Source organism: Suillus fuscotomentosus, assembly GCF_016647785.1.
Source record: "Suillus fuscotomentosus strain FC203 chromosome Unknown F5891scaffold_7, whole genome shotgun sequence".
NCBI lineage: Eukaryota > Fungi > Basidiomycota > Agaricomycetes > Boletales > Suillaceae > Suillus > Suillus fuscotomentosus.
Window position 1 is genome coordinate 1,215,594 of NW_024539519.1, and position 19,420 is coordinate 1,235,013.

At 47.5% G+C, this 19,420-nt stretch overlaps 8 protein-coding genes across 8 annotated transcripts; 1 reads left to right on the forward strand and 7 right to left on the reverse strand.

The window, feature by feature from the left end:
• Positions 1–893: 893 nt before the first annotated feature.
• F5891DRAFT_1183509 (uncharacterized protein) lies at positions 894–2,882 on the reverse strand (the record flags this gene model as incomplete). Its single annotated transcript, XM_041366291.1, has 7 exons — positions 894–1,061; positions 1,118–1,401; positions 1,619–1,655; positions 1,704–2,106; positions 2,152–2,336; positions 2,389–2,467; positions 2,518–2,882. The coding sequence occupies 7 exons, from the start codon at positions 2,880–2,882 to the stop codon at positions 894–896; spliced, it is 1,521 nt and encodes a 506-aa protein (XP_041231133.1).
• Positions 2,883–5,837: 2,955 nt separating this feature from the next.
• On the reverse strand, positions 5,838–7,078 carry F5891DRAFT_976467 (chaperonin 10-like protein; the record flags this gene model as incomplete). Its single annotated transcript, XM_041376603.1, has 5 exons — positions 5,838–5,957; positions 6,007–6,401; positions 6,452–6,638; positions 6,692–6,770; positions 6,807–7,078. 5 exons carry the CDS (start codon positions 7,076–7,078, stop codon positions 5,838–5,840), a joined length of 1,053 nt encoding a protein of 350 aa, XP_041231134.1.
• Positions 7,079–7,826: 748 nt separating this feature from the next.
• Positions 7,827–9,481, reverse strand: F5891DRAFT_1009811 (chaperonin 10-like protein). The gene is made up of 5 exons (XM_041360615.1): positions 8,910–9,481; positions 8,781–8,859; positions 8,535–8,721; positions 8,090–8,484; positions 7,827–8,040 (listed from the first exon to the last, which is right to left on the reverse strand). The coding sequence occupies exons 1-5, from the start codon at positions 9,164–9,166 to the stop codon at positions 7,921–7,923; spliced, it is 1,038 nt and encodes a 345-aa protein (XP_041231135.1). The 5' UTR covers positions 9,167–9,481; the 3' UTR covers positions 7,827–7,920.
• Positions 9,482–9,747: 266 nt separating this feature from the next.
• On the reverse strand, positions 9,748–11,939 carry F5891DRAFT_1009817 (DHS-like NAD/FAD-binding domain-containing protein). Its single transcript, XM_041360616.1, has 3 exons — positions 11,719–11,939; positions 11,521–11,654; positions 9,748–11,400 (listed from the first exon to the last, which is right to left on the reverse strand). The coding sequence occupies exons 1-3, from the start codon at positions 11,858–11,860 to the stop codon at positions 9,904–9,906; spliced, it is 1,773 nt and encodes a 590-aa protein (XP_041231136.1). The 5' UTR covers positions 11,861–11,939; the 3' UTR covers positions 9,748–9,903.
• Positions 11,940–11,955: 16 nt separating this feature from the next.
• On the forward strand, positions 11,956–13,012 carry F5891DRAFT_694665 (uncharacterized protein). The gene is made up of 4 exons (XM_041372830.1): positions 11,956–12,122; positions 12,189–12,580; positions 12,628–12,928; positions 12,991–13,012. The coding sequence occupies exons 1-3, from the start codon at positions 12,047–12,049 to the stop codon at positions 12,664–12,666; spliced, it is 507 nt and encodes a 168-aa protein (XP_041231137.1). The 5' UTR covers positions 11,956–12,046; the 3' UTR covers positions 12,667–12,928; positions 12,991–13,012.
• A 1,011-nt stretch (positions 13,013–14,023) lies between these two features.
• Positions 14,024–15,033, reverse strand: F5891DRAFT_1183514 (thioredoxin-like protein; the record flags this gene model as incomplete). Its single annotated transcript, XM_041366292.1, has 4 exons — positions 14,024–14,092; positions 14,169–14,321; positions 14,382–14,580; positions 14,633–15,033. 4 exons carry the CDS (start codon positions 15,031–15,033, stop codon positions 14,024–14,026), a joined length of 822 nt encoding a protein of 273 aa, XP_041231138.1.
• A 2,040-nt stretch (positions 15,034–17,073) lies between these two features.
• Positions 17,074–18,211, reverse strand: F5891DRAFT_694675 (SH3-domain-containing protein). The gene is made up of 4 exons (XM_041372831.1): positions 17,837–18,211; positions 17,303–17,779; positions 17,210–17,249; positions 17,074–17,157 (listed from the first exon to the last, which is right to left on the reverse strand). Exons 1-4 carry the CDS (start codon positions 18,110–18,112, stop codon positions 17,117–17,119), a joined length of 834 nt encoding a protein of 277 aa, XP_041231139.1. The 5' UTR covers positions 18,113–18,211; the 3' UTR covers positions 17,074–17,116.
• A 61-nt stretch (positions 18,212–18,272) lies between these two features.
• Positions 18,273–19,420, reverse strand: F5891DRAFT_1275339 (MM3350-like domain-containing protein). Its single transcript, XM_041370200.1, has 2 exons — positions 18,992–19,420; positions 18,273–18,938 (listed from the first exon to the last, which is right to left on the reverse strand). Exons 1-2 carry the CDS (start codon positions 19,364–19,366, stop codon positions 18,630–18,632), a joined length of 684 nt encoding a protein of 227 aa, XP_041231140.1. The 5' UTR covers positions 19,367–19,420; the 3' UTR covers positions 18,273–18,629.

Below are 19,420 nucleotides of genomic sequence, written 5' to 3' on the forward strand. Positions count from 1 at the left end.
TGGTACAAATACAAAAGGTAGTGTTGGAGAATAAAAATTTCTTGAGGAGACTTTCGCCAGTTATCCGTCGTTCATGTTGAAATATAAGGAGGCACCGCTACCCCTTGACGAGAGCCAGTGTCAGCCTCAGAGATTCGGTTCATCACAAAGCGTCCAAGCCAGATGCCTATAGAAACAAGGTAAGCGTGCAAAGGTGTACAAAGGATCTGTGAAGTACAAGAGCGGTAGCATCGAACGGTGACGTTTTCTTCATAAGATTATGTCAGCAGATAAATGTGTGAAGTGAAGAAGCCTACGTTCCCCTGGAGGCTGGAAGCTACAGTAGGCTACAGTATCTCTGGTGTCGTGGTGTCCATCATGTAGCTAATAGAAGCCATATCTTTAATCTGTGCAATGATATCATTATTCGATACGATTCTCTTAAATTCTCTGAGTCCGTCGCCCTGCCGCCTTAATAAAAAATGCACCAAAAGGGTGTCCAAGGCAAACCATCAAATGTAAGAAATGTTGACGAGTGAGAATTCGAGTCAACCAGCTCGTTTCGTGCAGCAGGTTAATAGTGCAATGGAGATGACACGGACCTATAGTATTTCTACGGTACTTCTACGGTATTGACCTGGACGTCCATATGACAACGGAAATTATGTCTTTGACTTGTGCAATGATGTCATGGTTCGATGCGATCTTCTAGTATTCTCTGACGTGCTGTTGCGCTAGCAAAAATGGACCGAAAAGCTGTCCAAAGTGATCCATCAATTGCAAAGCTGGTGAACGAGGTTCCTCTTCTATAGAGTCGTCAATCAGCTGGAACCCGGGCTCGGTCCAATTTTATCATCTGCAGAGTCAGGCACCTCGAGGAGATACAGATCACATGGATGGACAAACAAGAACATTTATTGAATGGAATTTGACGGGATCAGCAGGTCGTGAGGTCCATCTGCCTTGATTTCATATGCGATGGCACTCTCCTGGGCTAGATCGCACCTCCATCTGACTTCTGTGACAAGAAATGAAATGTAAGTCTGCAAGTTTCCGAAGCGGGGAGTTCTCAGCTGTTCAACCTGGTCAAAAATTTCAACGCCAGATCTGCAGGCACGGTTTGTCGCAGCGAAGAGACCTGGGTGCGGATATGATCTTCAGACAAAGATAAAAGGGTGCGCGGAGGAACGGTATGAGAGGTAATACGGGCTGGAAGACAGTTATTAATATTGAACTCGGAAGATTGTCTGATCCAGTCGAAGACAATGATATCGCCCGACCGAACTAAGATCTCTTGCAGGAGCCGCCAGAGCGCGTTCTGCTTCTTCTTACAATAAATCGTAGAAGGGGGTAGTTCAATCCAAACTGCTCTTCGAATAGCATCTTTCGCTTCAGATGGACAGACATACTGCTGACGCAGATCTGGAGAATAAGATAGTCATTGGGTAATGTATAGAGTGTGACGCGAATTTATGGTGACCTGAATATGCGGAATGAACACTGCTCGTACTTTCAAATAAGTCCCGGCAAATCGGAACAAGTTGACAACCTTGCATTTACTGTGTTTCCTGAGGGTGAGCAACCAACTTCGTTCCAGACACCTGTCCCAATCTTAACCTTTCCAGCCCTCCAATAATACCTTCAAGCCCATTTGGGAGGACTTCATATTTGCTCGGCTACATAAATGTGAGACAAAAATCCAAAACGATGATCGCAGAACAAACCTGTATGGTACCGTCTGAAAACCACTTCTCAAGCCTAGCCCAAGAGTTGCGGCACAGCTCCTCATTTTCGGGGGCATGTGGGTTTCCGAATGCCTGAACAATCTTGCGTCCCTTGCCTTCATCTTCTTTGACTTTCGCATAAAGCGTTAATATGAGCGTGCCATTATCTGCAAGCAATTCCCATCCAACGGACTGTGTTTCTGGCAACGAGATGGCGTCATAAACAAGTTTGATAGGGTCGTCAGTAACTTCGCTGATGGCCGCCAGTAATTGTTTTCCAGAAAGGCTGCGATCAAAGAAATGTGTTGCGCCGTAGCCCTTGACAAGCTCTTCATTGCTTGCAGAGGCTGTAGTGATGATAGGATAGAATCCGGACAGACGAGCGAGTTGGATAGCTGCAATACTGTCAGGATGCAATTAAAGAAGAATTGAGTCTCAATTCGCTTACCGTATGAACCCAGAGGAAGAACCACCGAGGATGACAATTGGTTTCTTTGATTCATGACCACTGTCATTTTCCGTCCAAGGAGGGGTTACACCGGCACCATAATGTTTTCCATACAAGCCCACCAGCGCAGTATCTAAACCCACAGGAATAGTGGCTGCGCTATCGAAGGACTCGCTTGCGGGAATCTGGAATGAAATGTAGTTGACGATGTGATCAACAGACGTTCTCATAACTTACATTTGCTGTAAAGCTCGTAGCGGTCAAAGTATACTGCTGAAATGCAGTAAAGTCATTGGTGAACTTGCCATGCGCCACTCTATAAACCACGGTTGAGCCTATGCAGACACGGGCAAAGAATTGTCTGACACTCTATCGCCTTTGCGGAAGTTCTCGACACCTTCCCCTAGTTCCTCGACAGTCCCGGCAATATCCGTTCCCAGGACGGCAGGGTATTGGATCGCAACCACCTCTGTGTCCTGGATCTTGTAGTCAACTGGGTTCAGAGCTGCAGATTGAATCTTGATCAGGAGCTGCCCGACCCCAGGATTGGGGATGCTGCGGGAGCTAAGCTCAAAGTTGCCCTGCTTTTGGGGAAGAACAGGGCTTTCTGTTGCAGAGACATGGGAAATAGATGTGGAGAGTAGAATGCTTGTAGGCCTTCCAACCTTGCTATCTATATAATAAATTGAAACTTGATGAGCAAGAAAACGATTATTCATGCAGACGGGCATTTGAAATGGTGAATGTTGGTAACGATGACGCTTAATAACAAGCTCCAGAGACTGCGCCCTGTACGATAACGCCATATGCACAGGTAATGTGCATGAGATGTGACGCCAGAAACGGTAGGAGTCTCGCTGACATAGATGCACCATACTACGGTCTCTTCGAGGACGAGTAGTACGCTGGAATCCCACTCCAGTCAGTCACTGGGCAACAGTGACCCGGGAGTCGAAGAGGCATGTAGCACACGGTTGAATAAAATAAAGATAGTACGCACAAGCGGCCCAATTTCAAAGTTCATCATCATATATTGTACAGTCCATATTGCAAATCTATGAAGTTCGTCTGCCCAGTCTCGGAGCTCACCGCCAGCAAACAACTCGGAGAGATCGATTTCGTCCAAATTTTGTCATATCCTCAGGTCTATGTGGTGTCTGAAGGCGGGTGGTTTGAATGAGACAACAAAAATACCAAGATCTTACTGATATATATGAGTCGCGAGGAGTTTTGATGGCTTCCTAGCAAGTCGCTAACTTTTTGCGATTTCTTTGAATGTCAATTTATGTAATTTGGTGCCTGGAAGCTTTACATGAAACTCGTGCCCACTGCCAACATCCACGCCGCTTCACGCTTGCCTTCATACCTTGGAACTTACAACAAGAGCTCTCTTCGCGGCATCGTCCAGGACACATTTGTAATTGGGACACCTATTGTTTTACAATTGTACCGTGTCATTCAAGTTGCACCCGATGTTAACAAGGCAGCCCATCATGGAATTGTGTTTTATTTAAAAAAAATCAATTCATTGTCTTTCACATTTGCGGTCGTAAACCATATGTCGGACATAGCTCGGGAGCTTACTAGTACTCATGCTTATCTATCATAGGTGTGTCCCCGTCCAGGCAGTACTGCCCAGACAAGGAAGATAATCCTCCCTGCACACGATGCGGTCACAGGATGAAAGTCATTTGCCATATTTCCCTCATGGACTGTCCCAGTCACGATATTCTGATCGTTACCGGTCGAGTCGTCGCTCATAAGAACGCAACCGAAATACAACATCGACGCTGTTGACGAATACATTGTAAAGCGTATACCTATCCCAGTCTGCGACTTTGTTTCCGATACCCGTCTCATCGTTGACCGTTCCTTCGACGTCAACAAGCCTGGTGTTCAAGTCAAAGGTGGTGTTCTATCCTCACAGACTTCCTGTGGGCTAAGGCAATAAGTCAAAATTTATCTGAGGATTATAACAAACGAAAGACGCTCAGGGCCGGAACTGTGCAAGCCCTTTCAGCAGGATCGACTCTGCACGGCGGGAACAATCACTTGCAGTTTGCAGTTCCGGGAGGTTGACTGGTATTTGGACCAAGATTGATTCTACGCTGTGCAGAGCGGATCGTCTCGTTGGTCGAGTGCTGGGTGCGATTGGGAAGCTCCCGAAGGTCTGTATCGGTGAGCATCCTCATTTTGGATATGTGATTACGTTTTAAAGAGAATCTAGACCTTGAAATATGCTCGTTCCTTCTCCACCGTTTGCTGGGTGTTCGTACAGAGGAGAAGAAATAAACAGAGGTCTCGAAACTGGCCAAGAACGAGCTCCTGCTGATTAACATGGGTTCGACATCGACTGGTGGGCGGGTATTGAGCGTGAGAGGGGGTCTTGCGAAGGTTCAACTGACTTCACCCGCATGTACTCTCCTATCTGTTTCCCGCTTTTCAGGTTCCATACCCGCAGCGAGCCGTCCCATGAACAAGTCATCATCCGTTGTCCGCCTCGTAGATGTATGGCATCGTGGACAGGTCCGATGTGTCCCTCAAATTTCTGGCGAGGCATTATCCTCGAGGCCTCGTGCCTTCCAACGATGGGTGAGGACATCTACTAGGCGGAGCTCCGTTTCAGCTTTCATTTGACAAAGTCTAAAATCATCACTTACAACTATATGTTCCTCAGCAGGTTCAAGGTCCAAAGTGCACTGGAAGTTTGAGCTGGCACGTCCGAGTGTTCGCATTACAGCCTCCGAGTCTAGCAGGCTGTGCAACTGAAGCTCCCAAGCCTCGTTTCTGATCAACTTCACTATCCTAACTGCCGTTTTTCCTATCGGTCCATACACTCAATTACGCCTCACTGCCCTGGCTATGTCTTTCAGATGAATTTGTCCTCACGTATTCCTTTCAATCTGCACGATGCAGACCGGAGTAACGAAGATAGCTTTTGCCTGTCTGATTTACAGCTTGCACCGCACACGATATCCACAGCTACCTAAAGCAATATATGAATTACTTATGCGCGTCGTTCACATTTGATTGTCAGACTCGGACAGACTTTATGAAAAACGAGTACTTGCCGCTGCGCAGCTCGTATTTTCAAAGAGATTTCTGTGCAGGTCTGCTTATACAACAATACAAGCGCCCCGCTCATTTTGGACATTACGTCTGCTCGGCCCTTGTCTTTTCTCCTTCTCTCGGAAATAGCGTTCGAACATCCCAGCAACATTATACTCTTAACAGTGCGGGGTATAGCTGTCCGTGTGCAAACGAATCTGTACAGGTCAAGCACGGCTTTCTCAAGCGTCCGCGTCAGCGCTTGACAGCCGTTGAATAAGCAGGTCGCAAGAGAAACTGTTCGCAATTTATTGAACGTGTTGGATTGAAAGAAAACGTATGCGAATGTGCCTGTGAAGCTCAGAAGACACGTATTGGAAGCAGCTGAGCACAATTACAAAAGGAGGAGCGACATGAGCGAAGAACGCACACGGATAGTGAGCGCTTGAGCGATTGGGAATGCATGTGGAGCTCAGGTTCGGAGCACGCTCGTGGGCTAGACGTGAATCGATCAAACGTTCCGACCTTACATAAATCAGATGTATGTGTTCAGCTGGTATTTGATTAGTAGATACTGCCGGACAAAGACCGACGCAGATTTCGTACACATGATGTCGAACAAGTTGATGGCCCTGCATTTACTGTGTTTCCTGAGGATGAGCGACTAACTTCGTTCCAGACACCTGTCCCAATTTCATCCTTTCCAGTCCTCCAATAACACCTTCAAGTCCGTTCGGGAGTACTTCATACTTGTTCGGCTACATCGTTTGTGAGTCATAAATCCAAAACAGTGGTCGCAGAACAAACCTTTATAGTACCATCTGAAAGCCATTTTTCGACCATAGCCCAGGAGCTGCTGCACAACTCTTCATTTTCGGGGGTATGTGGGTATGACAAGGTCGGAACGACCCTGCGCCCCTTGCCTTCATCTTCCTTGACTGACGCAGGGAGGGTTAATACGAGAGTGCCATTGTTTGCAAGCAATTCCCATGCAACAGCCTGTGTTTCTGGCAACGAGATGGCATCATAAACAAGTTTAATAGGGTCGTCAGTAACTTCGTTGATGGCCGCCAGCAGTTGTTTTCCAGAAAGGTTGCGATCAAAGAAATGAGTTGCGCCGTAGCCCTTGACAAGCTCTTCGTTGCTCGGAGAGGCTGTAGTGATGATGGGATAAAATCCCGACAGACGAGCGAGTTGGATAGCTGCAATACTGTCAGGATGCAGTTGAAGAAGTAAGTCTCACTTCGCTTACTATATGCACCCACAGAGGAAGAACCGCCAAGGATAACAATTGGTTTCTTTGATTCGTGATCGCCGGCGCCTTCCTCCCAAGGAGGTGTTATCCTAGCTCCGAATTGATCTCCGTACAAGCCCACAACAGCAGTATCTAATGCCAGAGGAACAGTAGCTGCGCTATCGAAGGACTCGCTTGCAGGAATCTGGAATGAGATGTAACTGACAATGTGGTCGATGAACCTTTCTCACAACTAACCTTTGCTGTAAAGCTCGCAACGGTCAAAGCATACTGCTGAAATGCAGTAAAGTCATTAGTGAATTTGCCGTGCGCCAATCTGCAAATCAAGGTTGAGCCTATGCAGACAGCGAACCGAGGAAAAGAATTGTCTAACACTCTATCGCCTCTGCGGAAATTGTGGACACCTTCCCCTAGTTCCTCGACAATGCCAGCAATATCCATTCCCAGAACGGCAGGGTAATGAGTATAATCTGTGTTCGTGATCTTGTAGTCAAATGGGTTCAGAGCTGCAGATTGTATCTTGACCAGGAGCTCCCCGGCCCCAGGATTAGGGATACTGCGGGAGCTGAGCTCAAAGCCGCCCTGCTTACGGGGAAGAACAAGAGCTTTCTGTTGTGGAGACATGTGAAAGTGATGTGGAGGGTAAAAAGGGTTGAACGCGTTCCAATCTTGCTACCTATATAATATGAAAGTTGATGAGCAAGAATATATTCACGCAGACGGGCAGTTGAAATGGCGAATGTTAGTAAGGATCATCTAGATCAGCTTAATAACAAGCTCTGCACGATAACGCAATATGCACTGGTATCATGATGTGCATGAGACGCGACAACGCCAGAAATGGTAGGAGCCTCGCTAGTGCAGGCACGGTGCACTATGCACTATACAGTCTCTTCGAGGACGAGTAGTCCGCTGGAATCCCACTCCAGTCAGTCCCTGGCCAACAGTAGAGTGTCGGAGAGGGCATGTAGCGTATGGTTGACATATGGTACACCAATAAAATAAAGATAGTACGCACCAGCAGCCTAAATTCAAAGTTCATCATGATATTATGCAGTCTGTATTGCAGATCTATGAAGGTTCGTTTCCTAGTCTGAGCTCAGCAGACAACTTGGAGAGATCGATTTCGTCATATCCTCAGGTCTCCGAGTCTGAAGGCGAGTAGTTCGAATGAATCAACGGAAATTGTGACTGGTCGATGTGAGTTGCAAGGAGTGTGCAGGGAGTTTTGGCAGCTTCCTAGCAAGTCGCTAACTTCTTTGTGCGGTTTGTTCTTACTTCATGATGTTCCATGCATGTGTTTGGTGTTGGTTTGGTACCTGGAACTTTTAAAACTCTTGCCAACCACAAGCCGAGTGTCCACGTCACTTTGCCCCTTGCCTTTATACTTTGGAACTTCCAACAAGAACTCTCTTCGCGACAGTGCCCAGTACACACTTGTAATTAAGACGTATTGCACAATTAATTTACTGTGTGTCCTGAGGGTGAGCAACCAACTTCATGCCAGACACCTGTCCCAATTTCATCCTTTCCAGTCCTCCAATAATACCTTCCAGTCCGTTCGGGAGGACTTCATACTTGTTCGGCTACATCATTTGTGAGTCATAAATCCAGAACAATACTCGCAGAACAAACCTTTATAGTACCGTCCGAAAGCCATTTTTCGACCATAGCCCAGGAGCTGCTGCACAGCTCCTCATTTTGAGCAGCATGTGGGCTTGCGAAGGTCTGGATCACCCTGCGCCCCTTGCCTTCATTTTCCTTGACTGACGCAGGGAGGGTTAAGACGAGGGTGCCATTATCTGCAAGTAATTCCCATGCTACAGACTGTGTTTCTGGCAATGAGATGGCGTCATAAACAAGTTTGACAGGGCCGTCCGTAACTTCACTGATAGCCGCCAGCAGTTGTTTTCCAGAAAGGTTGCGATCAAAGAAATGAGTTGCGCCGGATTCCTTGACAAGCTCTTCATTGCTCGGAGAGGCAGTAGTGATGATAGGATAAAATCCTGACAGACGAGCGAGTTGGATAGCTGCAATGCCGTCAGGATGCAGTCGAAGAAATAAGTCTCACTTCGCTTACTGTATGACCCCACAGAGGAAGAACCCCCGAGGATGACAATAGGTGTCTTTGATTCGTGACCGTCGGCGCTTTTCGTCCAAGGAGGTGTTACCCCAGCTCCCAATTGATCTCCGTACAAACCCACTAGTGCAGTATCTAATCCCAGAGGGACAGTAGCCGCGCTATCGAAGGATTTGCTTGCAGGAATCTGAAATGAAATGTAGCTGAGTCCCGACGATGTGGTCAACGAACATTCGCATAACTTACCTTTGCTGTAAAGCTTGCATCGGTCAAGGTATACTGCTGAAATGCAGCAAAGTCATTAGTAAACTTGCCGTGCGCCAATCTGTAAACTAAGGTTAAGCCTATACAGACAGCGGAAAAGAATTGTCTAACACTCTATCGCCTTTGCCAAAATTCTCGACACCTTCCCCTACTTCTTCGACAATCCCAGCAATATCCGTTCCCAGAACGGCAGGGTAATGAGTCACGAATATACCTGCGTCCTTGATCTTGTAGTCGACTGGATTCAGAGCTGCGGATTGAATTTTGACCAGGAGTTGCCCGGCCCCAGGACTGGGGATGCTGCGGGAGCTAAGCTCAAAGCTGCCCTGCTTTTTGGGAAGAACAAGAGCTTTTTGTTGCGAAGACATGTGAAAGAGATGTAGGTGGTGGAATGCTTGGAGGCCTTCCAGCCTTGCCACATATATAATACATTGAAACTTTTTGATGAGCGAGAAAGCATCATGGATTTCGATTATTCATGATGATGAGTTAGTAAGGAGCGTCTCACGGGCCAGGTGAAATATTGACGCGGCCCTGCCGCGGTCGTGACGCGCCTGTGACGTGGCACTGTAACCAATTCCTATTGTACATGGCCCTATGGCAAATAAAATAACAAAGGAATGGTCGTGAACTCACCCAACTTGATCTGGAAGTCGAATGTAGAATATAGGAATGGCGCGTCAAGCTTTCAAGGCTCGTCTGTGCCACGTCACATGCACGTCACGCCGCGTCACGGCCGCGTCACGACCGCGGCAGGCGTGGCAGGACCGCGTCAAAATAGCTACGCCCTTTGATATAATAAGCTTTGCCCACTGTATAACGAAGTTTGTGACATTGAAACCTTTTGATGCGCGAAAGCACTATGGATTTCGATTATTCATGATGATGGACGTTAGTAAGGAGCGTCTCACTTGTCAGCTTGATATAATAAGCTTTGCCTACTGTATAACAAAGTTTATGTGACACATGGCACAATTTGGAAAGAATAGCACGCTAAAATCCCACCTTGAAGCAGTCCCATGTGCAACAGCTGCTAACTAATTGTGAAAATCCGAGGCGTGTAGCGTACGATGCATAAATACAATAAAGATAGTACAAGATATTATTACCCTCTGGTGGCCCGAAGTCCATATTGTGCAGTCCGTATAGCAGTCCTAGGAAGTTCGCCTGCTACCTCATCACCAGACAACTCGGAGAGATCGCTTTCGTCAAATCCTATCTCCGTGGTATCTGAAGGCGGGTAGTCCGAATGAGACAACAACCGATGTTTCACGTGAGTTGCAGGGGGAGTGCAAGGAAATTGCGCCGCTTTAAGTCCCCGCGGTACGGGAGTGGTGATGCATACCTCGGGGATGTAACGGCCTTTCAGGGGTGGAATTCGAATCGTAAGTTTCGAGTTGCCATGCGTTATCTTCGGGGCGGATGGTACACTGATGTCCATGTCTTCTTGGTGTTTGCTCTTGGACTTTCGAGGACGAACAGACGGCAAGGTTTTGAGTTTCCGCTTTGTTAGCTTTTCAGAGCTCTGGTTTTCTCTCTTGGCTGTCTTCTTCTTCGGAAGACCTGCTTCTTCTGAGCCTTCTAAGTGAGTGGCATCCTCTTCCCGTTTCCGCTTCCTCTCTAATGCAGCTTCTTTTTCGGCAGCCTCTTTTACGATTTCTTCCTCCAAGAGCTCCGCGAAACTTTGAGCATCTCCTTGTAACCACACGTCGAAGACGCCTTCCCATTCTCGCGTCGGCCCCGGAAAATCAAAGTTTAAATAGATAGACTTGAAGGGAGAGTCGCCTGCCGATGTAGCTGGCCTCTTGCCAGGAGTGGGTGCTGGTGTTACGAGACCTGTAGATGCAGCCGTAGAATCCCTCGACGCAGTGTGTCCTCTGGCGCGTACCGCCTTCGAAAATTCGCGAACCATGCGTTTGGTGCCTGGAACTTTTAAACTTGTGCCAACCACAAGCAAAGTATCCACACCACTCCGCCCCTTGCCTTTAGAACTTCCAACAAGATCTCTCCTCGCGACTTCGCCCACCCCTTCGCCATCTTTATGCAGCTCGTTGTAAAGGACCACACTGGGTCGCAATTTTCCCACACCTCGGGCTCGCTTTCCGATAAGTTGACGCGTCTCCTCCATTTGGGTGCACTCGGGGCAAGTTGGGGGTGTTCCTAATGTCAGGGAAGGCACGTAATTCTCGAGTGGAAACGTGTGCATGCATGTTTGGCAATGCAGCGTTTGCAGTGTTCCATGTAGAGGAATGCAACGAGGGACTTCAACAGCAGGAGACATGTACCTTGATCCCGGTGTCGTCGATGAGCCATCTTGCGAAGAAGGAGCGCTAGTAGATATCGTAGGTTGATCAGCGATGGGAGGACCAGTCGATTTTGGCTTAGATCTCGGCCTTGCTCGTCTCTTATCAAACTCTGGGACGCCAAAGGAAAGACCAGATTTCAGCTCGATAGCGTCGATGTTCTGGGTGTAGACACGCAGGAGCCTGCCCCTATCATCAAGTGATCGCAGTACCTGATGAAAAGGCGTGGGGCTGGCTGCTTGCGAGAGCTCGGATAATTGAGCTATCATTTGGCAAAACATTGATGTCGTGTGTTCATTCTATTAAACGTGTGTGAGCCCGTCGCCATCCATGAGCAGTAAGCACGCGTGGTGGTTGAGGCAATAGAGATTTTCCATGCACAATCTAGGAAAATCGAACATAGAAAGGCGATAACTCACGTTGAACACTGACGCATCAAACAAGTCTCTTCCGGAAGACAACGCTTCTTTCGGGTTGTCTCGCTTCAACGTTTGAAAGAGACCCGACTCTGAGCGAAAGTCTGGAATTCCGGCAGAAACAGATATACCAGCACCTGGTACATTTTTAGTTGGACTAAGGCGACGGTATCTGAATTTTCCGACGGTTGGAAAACGTACCACACACGACAACCAACCGTTTGGCCTTCAGGATAGCCTTGATAGCTTTTCGCAGGTGCAAGTTTGGGGTTTCTGAAGGCACCAGAAAAGAGGGTGTTGGAGGGGGAGACGAACCTGCCTTCAATGGAACGAAGACGGTCATAATCCTGTTGCCGATGTGATGGTGAGGAGCAGAGGTGTGATATGTTCGATTGAAAAACGTTAACCAAGGGGGATAGAGTTCCCAAACCAGGTTATCCTTAGACTGGTCCAGCCAAGCGGTGGCGCGGGAACCTGATACGGTTATCGTAATGCCTTATACCAGCCACACAACTTTCCTTCTACTATCATGGGCGACGACAGTGGGCTGTCTGAGAAAAGAACTCTGTGTGTTGCACAATACTGGCGCGGACACGATTCCAATGGTAACAGGATGCCACTTCACTGGGCACTCTTTGCGATCTCCAACGCAAATGCCGACTCAATCAAAGCCAGCAGCTCTGGGAAAGAACATTCAGATCAAGTAGATCACTGGGGGACTTGTTACCAAGCGATTGGCAACATCGACACCCTTACCTACTCTTGCATTGAAGACGAATGTATGGAAATTCTTGCTGAAGGCTATCGTGGTTGTCTGGCGGTCGGAGAGATTGATGTGTTCTCGGAAAAAGAGATAGGCGCGTTGCTTCGACAAGTAACCGTATATCGAGGCAGAGAAAACTGGAACTGTCAGAACTGGGTGCTTGCCGCTCTCGAGAGGCTTAAAGCTTCTAATCATATCGCGAGCAACATATCACGCGATGGCGTTCGCAACGAACTAGAGGATATTCCTAAACGATTGGATAGAATGATCGTGATCAATCTCCACCGTCCATGCATTGTGGTATGTTTCTCGTGCGCTTTCCAAACCATACTCAAGATATTTCAAAGGCCATGCTATCGTTGTTCGCTTCGTATAAATTGTATTAGTACATGTGTATTGGCAATTGCTGAACACCTAAAGGCTAGGCAACACGAGGCTGCTTTTGTGCAGATTCTTGTGTAATACCTCTCGGGTTAGGCCGAACACGCCTTTGATGCAGCTCCCCTTCAGCTCCTCAAAAACCTCTCGGATACTCTGTTAAGATAACTTGTGCCTGTGTTTATGCACCCCGGATCTTCCATCGCTAAGTCGAGACTTCTGCAATTTAGTTCGTTATCAGATGGTTTGGTGCCGCATTAATCTGAATCTGTGGGTTGCTTTTCACACATATCATCATCTGCTCATGAAGTCTTTGCTTCCACATAGACTAGCACGATCCTGGGCCTTGCAAAGAAGATGAATACTAATGCGAACCTGCAAGCCGTTGGCCCAACTGGTATAGTTGGTCCATGGATTTGGAACTTATACGTGGAATTGCAGCACCTTAAGGCCATCGCAGGCCAGTCTAGGTCATTCACGTCCCAAGTTATCAGCTAGTGCATTTGGGCAACAACCTGATGTACCTACCTGATACTCTACTGTGCAGAATGTGGAGCACATGGGTAACGGGACCGCGAGGTTTATCTTCAACGTGTGATCATAGGAAACGGGTCCAGATCGTTTATTATTGGCCACAGATGGGTTCTGAGATAGGTTCTAGGGGAATGACTTAACCGCACTCCACTATGAAACCGGAAGGAGGTAACATTCTTCAACTAGCGCCTGCGTGGTGATCCTTCCTTTCGGTTTCAGACTGTTCACATTGACACTTGAATCAACCAATCGGAAGCTTCGAACAGGTAGTCTTGACTGTTATCTTCTGAAAGACTCCGCCGTGTACGGTTACAAACGGCAACCTGCCGGAAATAAGGCCGAATAAGGTGACTGTGTTGACGTAGCATGGTACCGAGTTTGATCAGTACAGGGGTATGGAAAGCTCGGCAATCGGTGAACCGACTGTCGAACTTCGCAAGATGGTGAAAGATAGTGATGACTTGAAGGGGGTTATCCTCGTGTCAAATGGAACAGAGAAGGTCAAATGTTATATACCCTACCTCTCCCTCGTGGTGGCCACTTTAAAAACAAGACTAACAAGTAAAGGAGTAGATAGCATAGCATAGAAGGAAGATACAAACACACGCTCGCTAATAAAAACAGCGATGCGATACAACACGCAGAAAATGGTACAAGAGCAAGAGAAAAAGTACGAAATGCAAGGCCCTTTCAAACTGAATTTCCTACGCGAGGTTGCGTGAGTGGTCCTTAAATAATTAATCCAAAATGATGACCACGACCTGCACGCATGAATTGAGGTCATAAAGCACGGTATGGGTAGAGGAGTGAAAGAAGTATGCGTAAAATCTGTTATGATTCCACTGAGACGATCGATGCACATTCCGTCATTGACGAAGATTGTGCAATTTTGCGCAAGATCTACATGCCATAAGAATCAGCGATACTGCACCCGGACGAGTTTATTGATGGGCTAAAATGAACGAGTCTTGCTCACCTGGAGGTAACACTCTGTAGATTGAACGCCATTCAAAGCCCATTTTCCATCAATGATGATGGAAGGCACGCCATTCACACCGCTCGCCCGGGCGGCTTCAATCATTTGATTGACGCAGTTCTTGCAATCAGTATCTTGCAAGAAAGTAGTAGCCTGCAAGGTGCAGCAATTTTATGTCATCGACTGTTGATTAAGTTTGACATTGAAACACACCTCTGCCTTGTTCATCAAGCCAATTTTCTCTGCTGCATCGGCAAGAAACTCGACGTCGCTGACATCCTTGCAGGCGGCGAAAATGGCATCGAATAAAAGATCATTGAGGTGGCCTTGCATAGCTTGCCCGCCAACTTTATATGCTTTCACAGCCAGTCTGTGGGCGAGAGTAGACCGGGCCACGATTCCATCTTCCGCGCTATTAATCCATTGTATCAGAAAAACGCTGGCCGCATGCTAAAAATGCTCACAGTGGTAACCCGGCTTTTTGTGCTAATTCCTCCACCACTTTCCACTTGCTTTCTGCTTGCTCTTTACCGAACTTCCGAACGAGGTAATCCCGGCGATTGGGCACTTTTTCACCTTTCGCTTTGGGGACCTCGGGTACGGATGATTGGCAGAGGAGGGTAAATGGCCGGAATTCCACGTCGAAACGTACATCCAAGTCACGACATCCGGCAATAGCGTCTTTGAGGGACTTATTCCCGATGTAGCAAAAGGCGCAGAGCTGGTAAATGCCGAAGAATGATAAATCATAGGAAAAATGGAATATACAAGGAGAATAAGAAGGTAGACGTACATAATCCGAGATGAAGATTATTTTAATAGTGCGCTGAGGTTCGGGGGATAGGGTAGAGTCTGAATCGGACATCCTCGTGATATAAGGATTAATGGACCGCTCTAAGACTTGCTATTCGAAGCAGAGAGAATCGGGGACGAGGGCACGGAGGATATGACTGAAATAGTAGATATTGCAGGTGAAAGATACGGATGTTCCGCCACCGTCAAATTGTTCAAGTTAAAAGGCAGAAGGAAAGGTGAGTTGGCTGAGAAAGCCGGAGGTCGCGGACGGGACAGATGCTGAAAAGTGAGTAAGCTGAGGAGAGTGCAACCAGCCACATTTCATTGGCGGGAAATCTAATCCATTAGCAATACTAAGCGTGACGCTGATCGGTAAGCAATCAGCTGTGACATACACGTGATGTTACATAATTTGAAATTCAGCTCTCCGCTACCGCCACCGAAGCACCTGAAGGACAGAAACTCTGAGTCAATTCTGAACAGTTCAAAGTTAATGCTAACTTTAATGCTGACTAGGACTTTCTCAGAAGCGCATGCAATGTTTAAATCTTGACACGCCTTCCCAACCTTCCGAAAGTAAATCCGTGTTACTTTTCATTAGTCATTTAATACTAGTAGTTCGCAGCCACCATCAAACAAGGGCAGTGGGCCCCGTCCGATTTATCAGTTCAAAGGATAAAAAACCCAAAAGCAGAAGAAAAGGCATTCACTCCGGAAATACACGCCGTCTGAAAACCAAGTTGGAACCTTTTATAAGGTGATCCCACTACAGTCAGCATAGGTAAGATTAGCCAAACGTACCGGCGCTCCTCGTCTCGTGCACTTGGCACTCGCTTTAGTATTCTCCTTTTTCAGAAGATAGCACTACACTTATTCCCATTGCTTCCCTATTTCAACGTCCACAAGCAACGTTTTTCACATGTCACGTTCCTTGGCCGCCTCCCCGCGACTTGTCTTCTTCTACCTTTTCTGTTGCCATCAGGGTACCTACTGGCACATACCGTTGTCAACGTATTCTGCGTGAGTACCAGTGACAATGCGCATGAGCCCTTCACCAGGCCAAACTCATGTCGTCAGAGCCTTAATCGCGGCTCAGTGTGGATGAACGGTGGCCGACGGATAGCGCACCCATTGATGGGAGATACCAATAAATTCAAGGGATGAGTACCCTCATGCACGACAAACTATCGCTAGGCCACAGTCGCATTGATAGGTGGCTCATTTCCAACGATTCTAAAAGCATGGCCGAAATGACTATATCAAACCTATGACCAACAAACCTCAGTCGTTGCGAATACGTTACTCCTCTCCAACTTACCCATCCTCGTGATCTGCATCGTCGGCAAGATTGTGGCCATCACCGGCGGCTTGTCGAATGTCGTGAAAAAGCTTCAGGAACTCTCTAGGTTGATTGAACTCTTCGACGGGAGCTCGCACAGCAGAATTGAAGGCCTAGAGGCAAATTTTCATGATCTCAGCGTCTCCGGTCACGCATCTTGCTATTTGGGTTCGTGGTTGTTCTTGAACAAGGTAAGGCATAGATAATGCTAAAGCTGGTAGATACGTACCAAGTAGTAATAGCATTTCTCCATACCCCAATCTTCCAAGATTATCTCTCGATACTTCCGGGTTTCATCAAATAAATCGTATTTGACGTCTTTCTCGATGAACTTCGCGCGTGCCGATGTGGCCCAGTCACTTGTCATCTTCAGTGTATGAGTAACGGCAAGGTTTTGGCTATAACCCAACAAGATGATGAAACGGTGCTCCTCACGTGCTGAGGGACGATATGCGGTTCCGAACAGGTGCCAGCTGAATGCATACTGGATTGCTGCATGCAACTGCTGGCAGGTACAAGAGGCGGGGATGTCCGAGAAATGACAGGGTTACGAGAACCGACGAGCTCGACTTTCAATGTGGAGATACGAACAGACGTTTTTGGGTGCATTACGATACAGTTCCAGTAGTCCAGTATTTGCGGGGCTTAAGCGTAAAACCACTTCGGATGTTACTGAGAAGCATCAAATTGTGTAAATATGAAGCCACGGTGTTGGAATTTCGCATCTAATACCATAACCAAATGTAAGATGCTGTAGTCAAGAAAGACGTAGCACGAATGAATGTACTTGTGTAAGCTTAGTAACGCACGAAGTCTAGAAAATTGAGTTCACTATATCACCACCGATGGCAGCACCTGGATAGGAATGATTAGAAGTATCGAAGACGTAAAAATCAAGTACACGCACCTGCACCGAACCCAAGACCACCAGCAGCTGACTGTGCCATCTGGAAATTATATCGATAAATATTTATAGACAGTTCCTGCACGGTAGACCTACCGTAGCGCCAAGATTACCGAAACGACCCTTCTTTGGGGGCTGCTGAGGAACTGGCTGAGCCACTGGAGGATTTCCCGGATAAGGATTGTAAGGAGGCCCAGGAGGCCCGGAAGGGGGCGGATAACCTCCGGCCGGAGGACCAGGAGGATGATAACCACCGACTGGAGGACCAGGGGGTGGGGGGTACTGCTGCACCACAGGCTGTGGTGAAGAATACTGCGGAGGGCCCGGGAGACCTGGAGGCATATACTTGGGCTCCGAAGCCAAACCATACTTTGAATCCAACGATGTCCTTGTCTTTGGAAATTCAGGGAAAGACACCGGTGGAGAAACAGATCGCGAAGCCAGTCTCTCCACATATGTGGCAGGAAATAGGCCCTGCTTCCCCGTCTTGCTTCTGCCTGTCCACCAATCTGCGTTTGTCTCCTTCACGATTTCTATTATATCTCCTGCAGTAAATGATAGATCATTGGGATCCTATCATGGCTTTAGCAAATCTATAACACCTAGTAAGTGTAGATGGAATATATTTACCTCGCTTGTCCAATCCCAGATCGCACGAGCTTCTACCTTTGGCGACACACGCAAGCCATTATTATTATTGATCATACTCTGAGCGGGCGCCGGAGATAGTGAAAGGCGCTGCGTTTGCTGTGTGATGGCTATCATGGATCCTGCCACTCCAGTGCTAGGAAGCTTGAGTAGAATATCGCGGCCATCCGATGGGGATAATCTGTTGTGAGAGATTAACAGCTCGATGTTCTGCCTAGTCTGTGAAACTATGTGATCCAGAAGAATGTGATCAGACATCCTGAGAGTGAATACTTGGACCACGATGTGGGCGTGAAATGATAGACGCTAGCTTGATTTCAGGACCAATTAACATTGATCTTCCCTAATCCGGTTGTAGGGGGTGCGTCGGATCCTATGCGGACCTAGCTAAGCATCGTGTTGTTTCCTGTGTTCAAACCTAGCCACCACCAATTCTCAGATCTCAGTTACGGGTCTCTTCTACTCAGTGACGATCATATCATATTAGATACGTTATGTGAATACAAAGCCTCGCACTGCGAGCTTCTGGGTCTCAAGACCTAGAACTAGCGAAGTGACTACTTACTAGGATAGTCCGGGGACATATGTCCTCCTAATACTACATAGCAGCAGCAAATAAGTACGCTGCTGCTCTGACTATTTTACAGGGCTTTAAGTACGTTGTAATTAACGTGGGTGGTGAGTACTTGAGTCCCGTCCTCATGCTATACGTAAAGCGGTAGGTGTGGAGCGTAATCCGAGCGCAAAGGCCTTCGGAGCATGGTTTTGCCACAAATCATAGAATGCCCCTGCGAATCTGCCTGAAGCGTTTATCGAATAGCCCAGGTGCATTGAGCTGCTCTATAGTCGGTGCTATAGCGGGGTGGAATGCACCGCCCAGAGGCGAAACAAGCCATGATAACCTCCTCGCTTCAAGAGACACGTCATTGGGGTTTGGATCCGCGAAGGCTCTCTTAAGGCCCTCCCATCCCAGGACCCCGTGACTGTTCTCGAGGGGTGCACAACCGGAAACCTCAAGAACTGAGACTTCCTTCACATCGGACGTGCCGACTGCCAACAGGGTAATTTCATGTTCCCAAGAATCCTATCAGATCGGTTTGGTCAAATTCGGAACATTCACAACGTGGTATCACTTACACCAAAGTCATATTCATAGAAGCAACCCCCCAGGGTTCCGTCATTAGTGACGTCCCTGTGATACCTTCCGTTGTTGTCCCATACGTCCTTGAGTTTGACATTTTTTTCATCCAGGACGATATCGTTAGGTCCCTCTTCATCATCCCGCCCCATCATGTCTGTATCTTGTATCGATACAACTTTGTTTATGCCCCCTCCAATTGGAATTTGAAACGTAAACACGTGGAGATGCTCGTTCTGCCAGAGGAAGACGTGTTGGATCGCGGCATGAAGCTTTTGAAATGTCCATGATGCGGGTATGGAAAAGGTCCTCGAGATTTCTGGGTCTCGAGACTCAAGGAGATCAACTTTGAAGATGTAGGTGCGGATGGGCATTTTGTGAATGGCTTTCTTTCAGCCTTTAGACGATCATATATCTAAGTGTTTAAG

What these genes read in the sequence shown, in the direction of transcription:
- F5891DRAFT_1275339 (XM_041370200.1), bottom strand. Translation starts at nt 19,366, where the DNA reads ATGCCCATCCGCACCTACATCTTCAAAGTTGATCTCCTTGAGTCTCGA. An exon ending in TCTATGAATATGACTTTGGT is followed by an intron (nt 18,939 to 18,991) that starts GTAAGTGATACC and finishes CCGATCTGATAG; the next exon opens with GATTCTTGGGAACATGAAAT.
- F5891DRAFT_1009811 (XM_041360615.1), bottom strand. Translation starts at nt 9,166, where the DNA reads ATGTCTTCGCAACAAAAAGCTCTTGTTCTTCCCAAAAAGCAGGGCAGC. An exon ending in ATGCAAGCTTTACAGCAAAG is followed by an intron (nt 8,722 to 8,780) that starts GTAAGTTATGCG and finishes ATTTCATTTCAG; the next exon opens with ATTCCTGCAAGCAAATCCTT. An exon ending in TTCCTCTGTGGGGTCATACA is followed by an intron (nt 8,485 to 8,534) that starts GTAAGCGAAGTG and finishes ACGGCATTGCAG; the next exon opens with CTATCCAACTCGCTCGTCTG.
- F5891DRAFT_694675 (XM_041372831.1), bottom strand. Translation starts at nt 18,112, where the DNA reads ATGTCTGATCACATTCTTCTGGATCACATAGTTTCACAGACTAGGCAG. An exon ending in TCTGGGATTGGACAAGCGAG is followed by an intron (nt 17,780 to 17,836) that starts GTAAATATATTC and finishes AAGCCATGATAG; the next exon opens with GATCCCAATGATCTATCATT. An exon ending in TCGGTAATCTTGGCGCTACG is followed by an intron (nt 17,250 to 17,302) that starts GTAGGTCTACCG and finishes TATAATTTCCAG; the next exon opens with ATGGCACAGTCAGCTGCTGG.
- F5891DRAFT_694665 (XM_041372830.1), top strand. Translation starts at nt 12,047, where the DNA reads ATGGGCGACGACAGTGGGCTGTCTGAGAAAAGAACTCTGTGTGTTGCA. An exon ending in GCGCGGACACGATTCCAATG is followed by an intron (nt 12,123 to 12,188) that starts GTAACAGGATGC and finishes ACTCAATCAAAG; the next exon opens with CCAGCAGCTCTGGGAAAGAA. An exon ending in TCCACCGTCCATGCATTGTG is followed by an intron (nt 12,581 to 12,627) that starts GTATGTTTCTCG and finishes GATATTTCAAAG; the next exon opens with GCCATGCTATCGTTGTTCGC.
- F5891DRAFT_1009817 (XM_041360616.1), bottom strand. Translation starts at nt 11,860, where the DNA reads ATGACCGTCTTCGTTCCATTGAAGGCAGGTTCGTCTCCCCCTCCAACA. An exon ending in ACGGTTGGTTGTCGTGTGTG is followed by an intron (nt 11,655 to 11,718) that starts GTACGTTTTCCA and finishes AAAATGTACCAG; the next exon opens with GTGCTGGTATATCTGTTTCT. An exon ending in TTGATGCGTCAGTGTTCAAC is followed by an intron (nt 11,401 to 11,520) that starts GTGAGTTATCGC and finishes CACGTTTAATAG; the next exon opens with AATGAACACACGACATCAAT.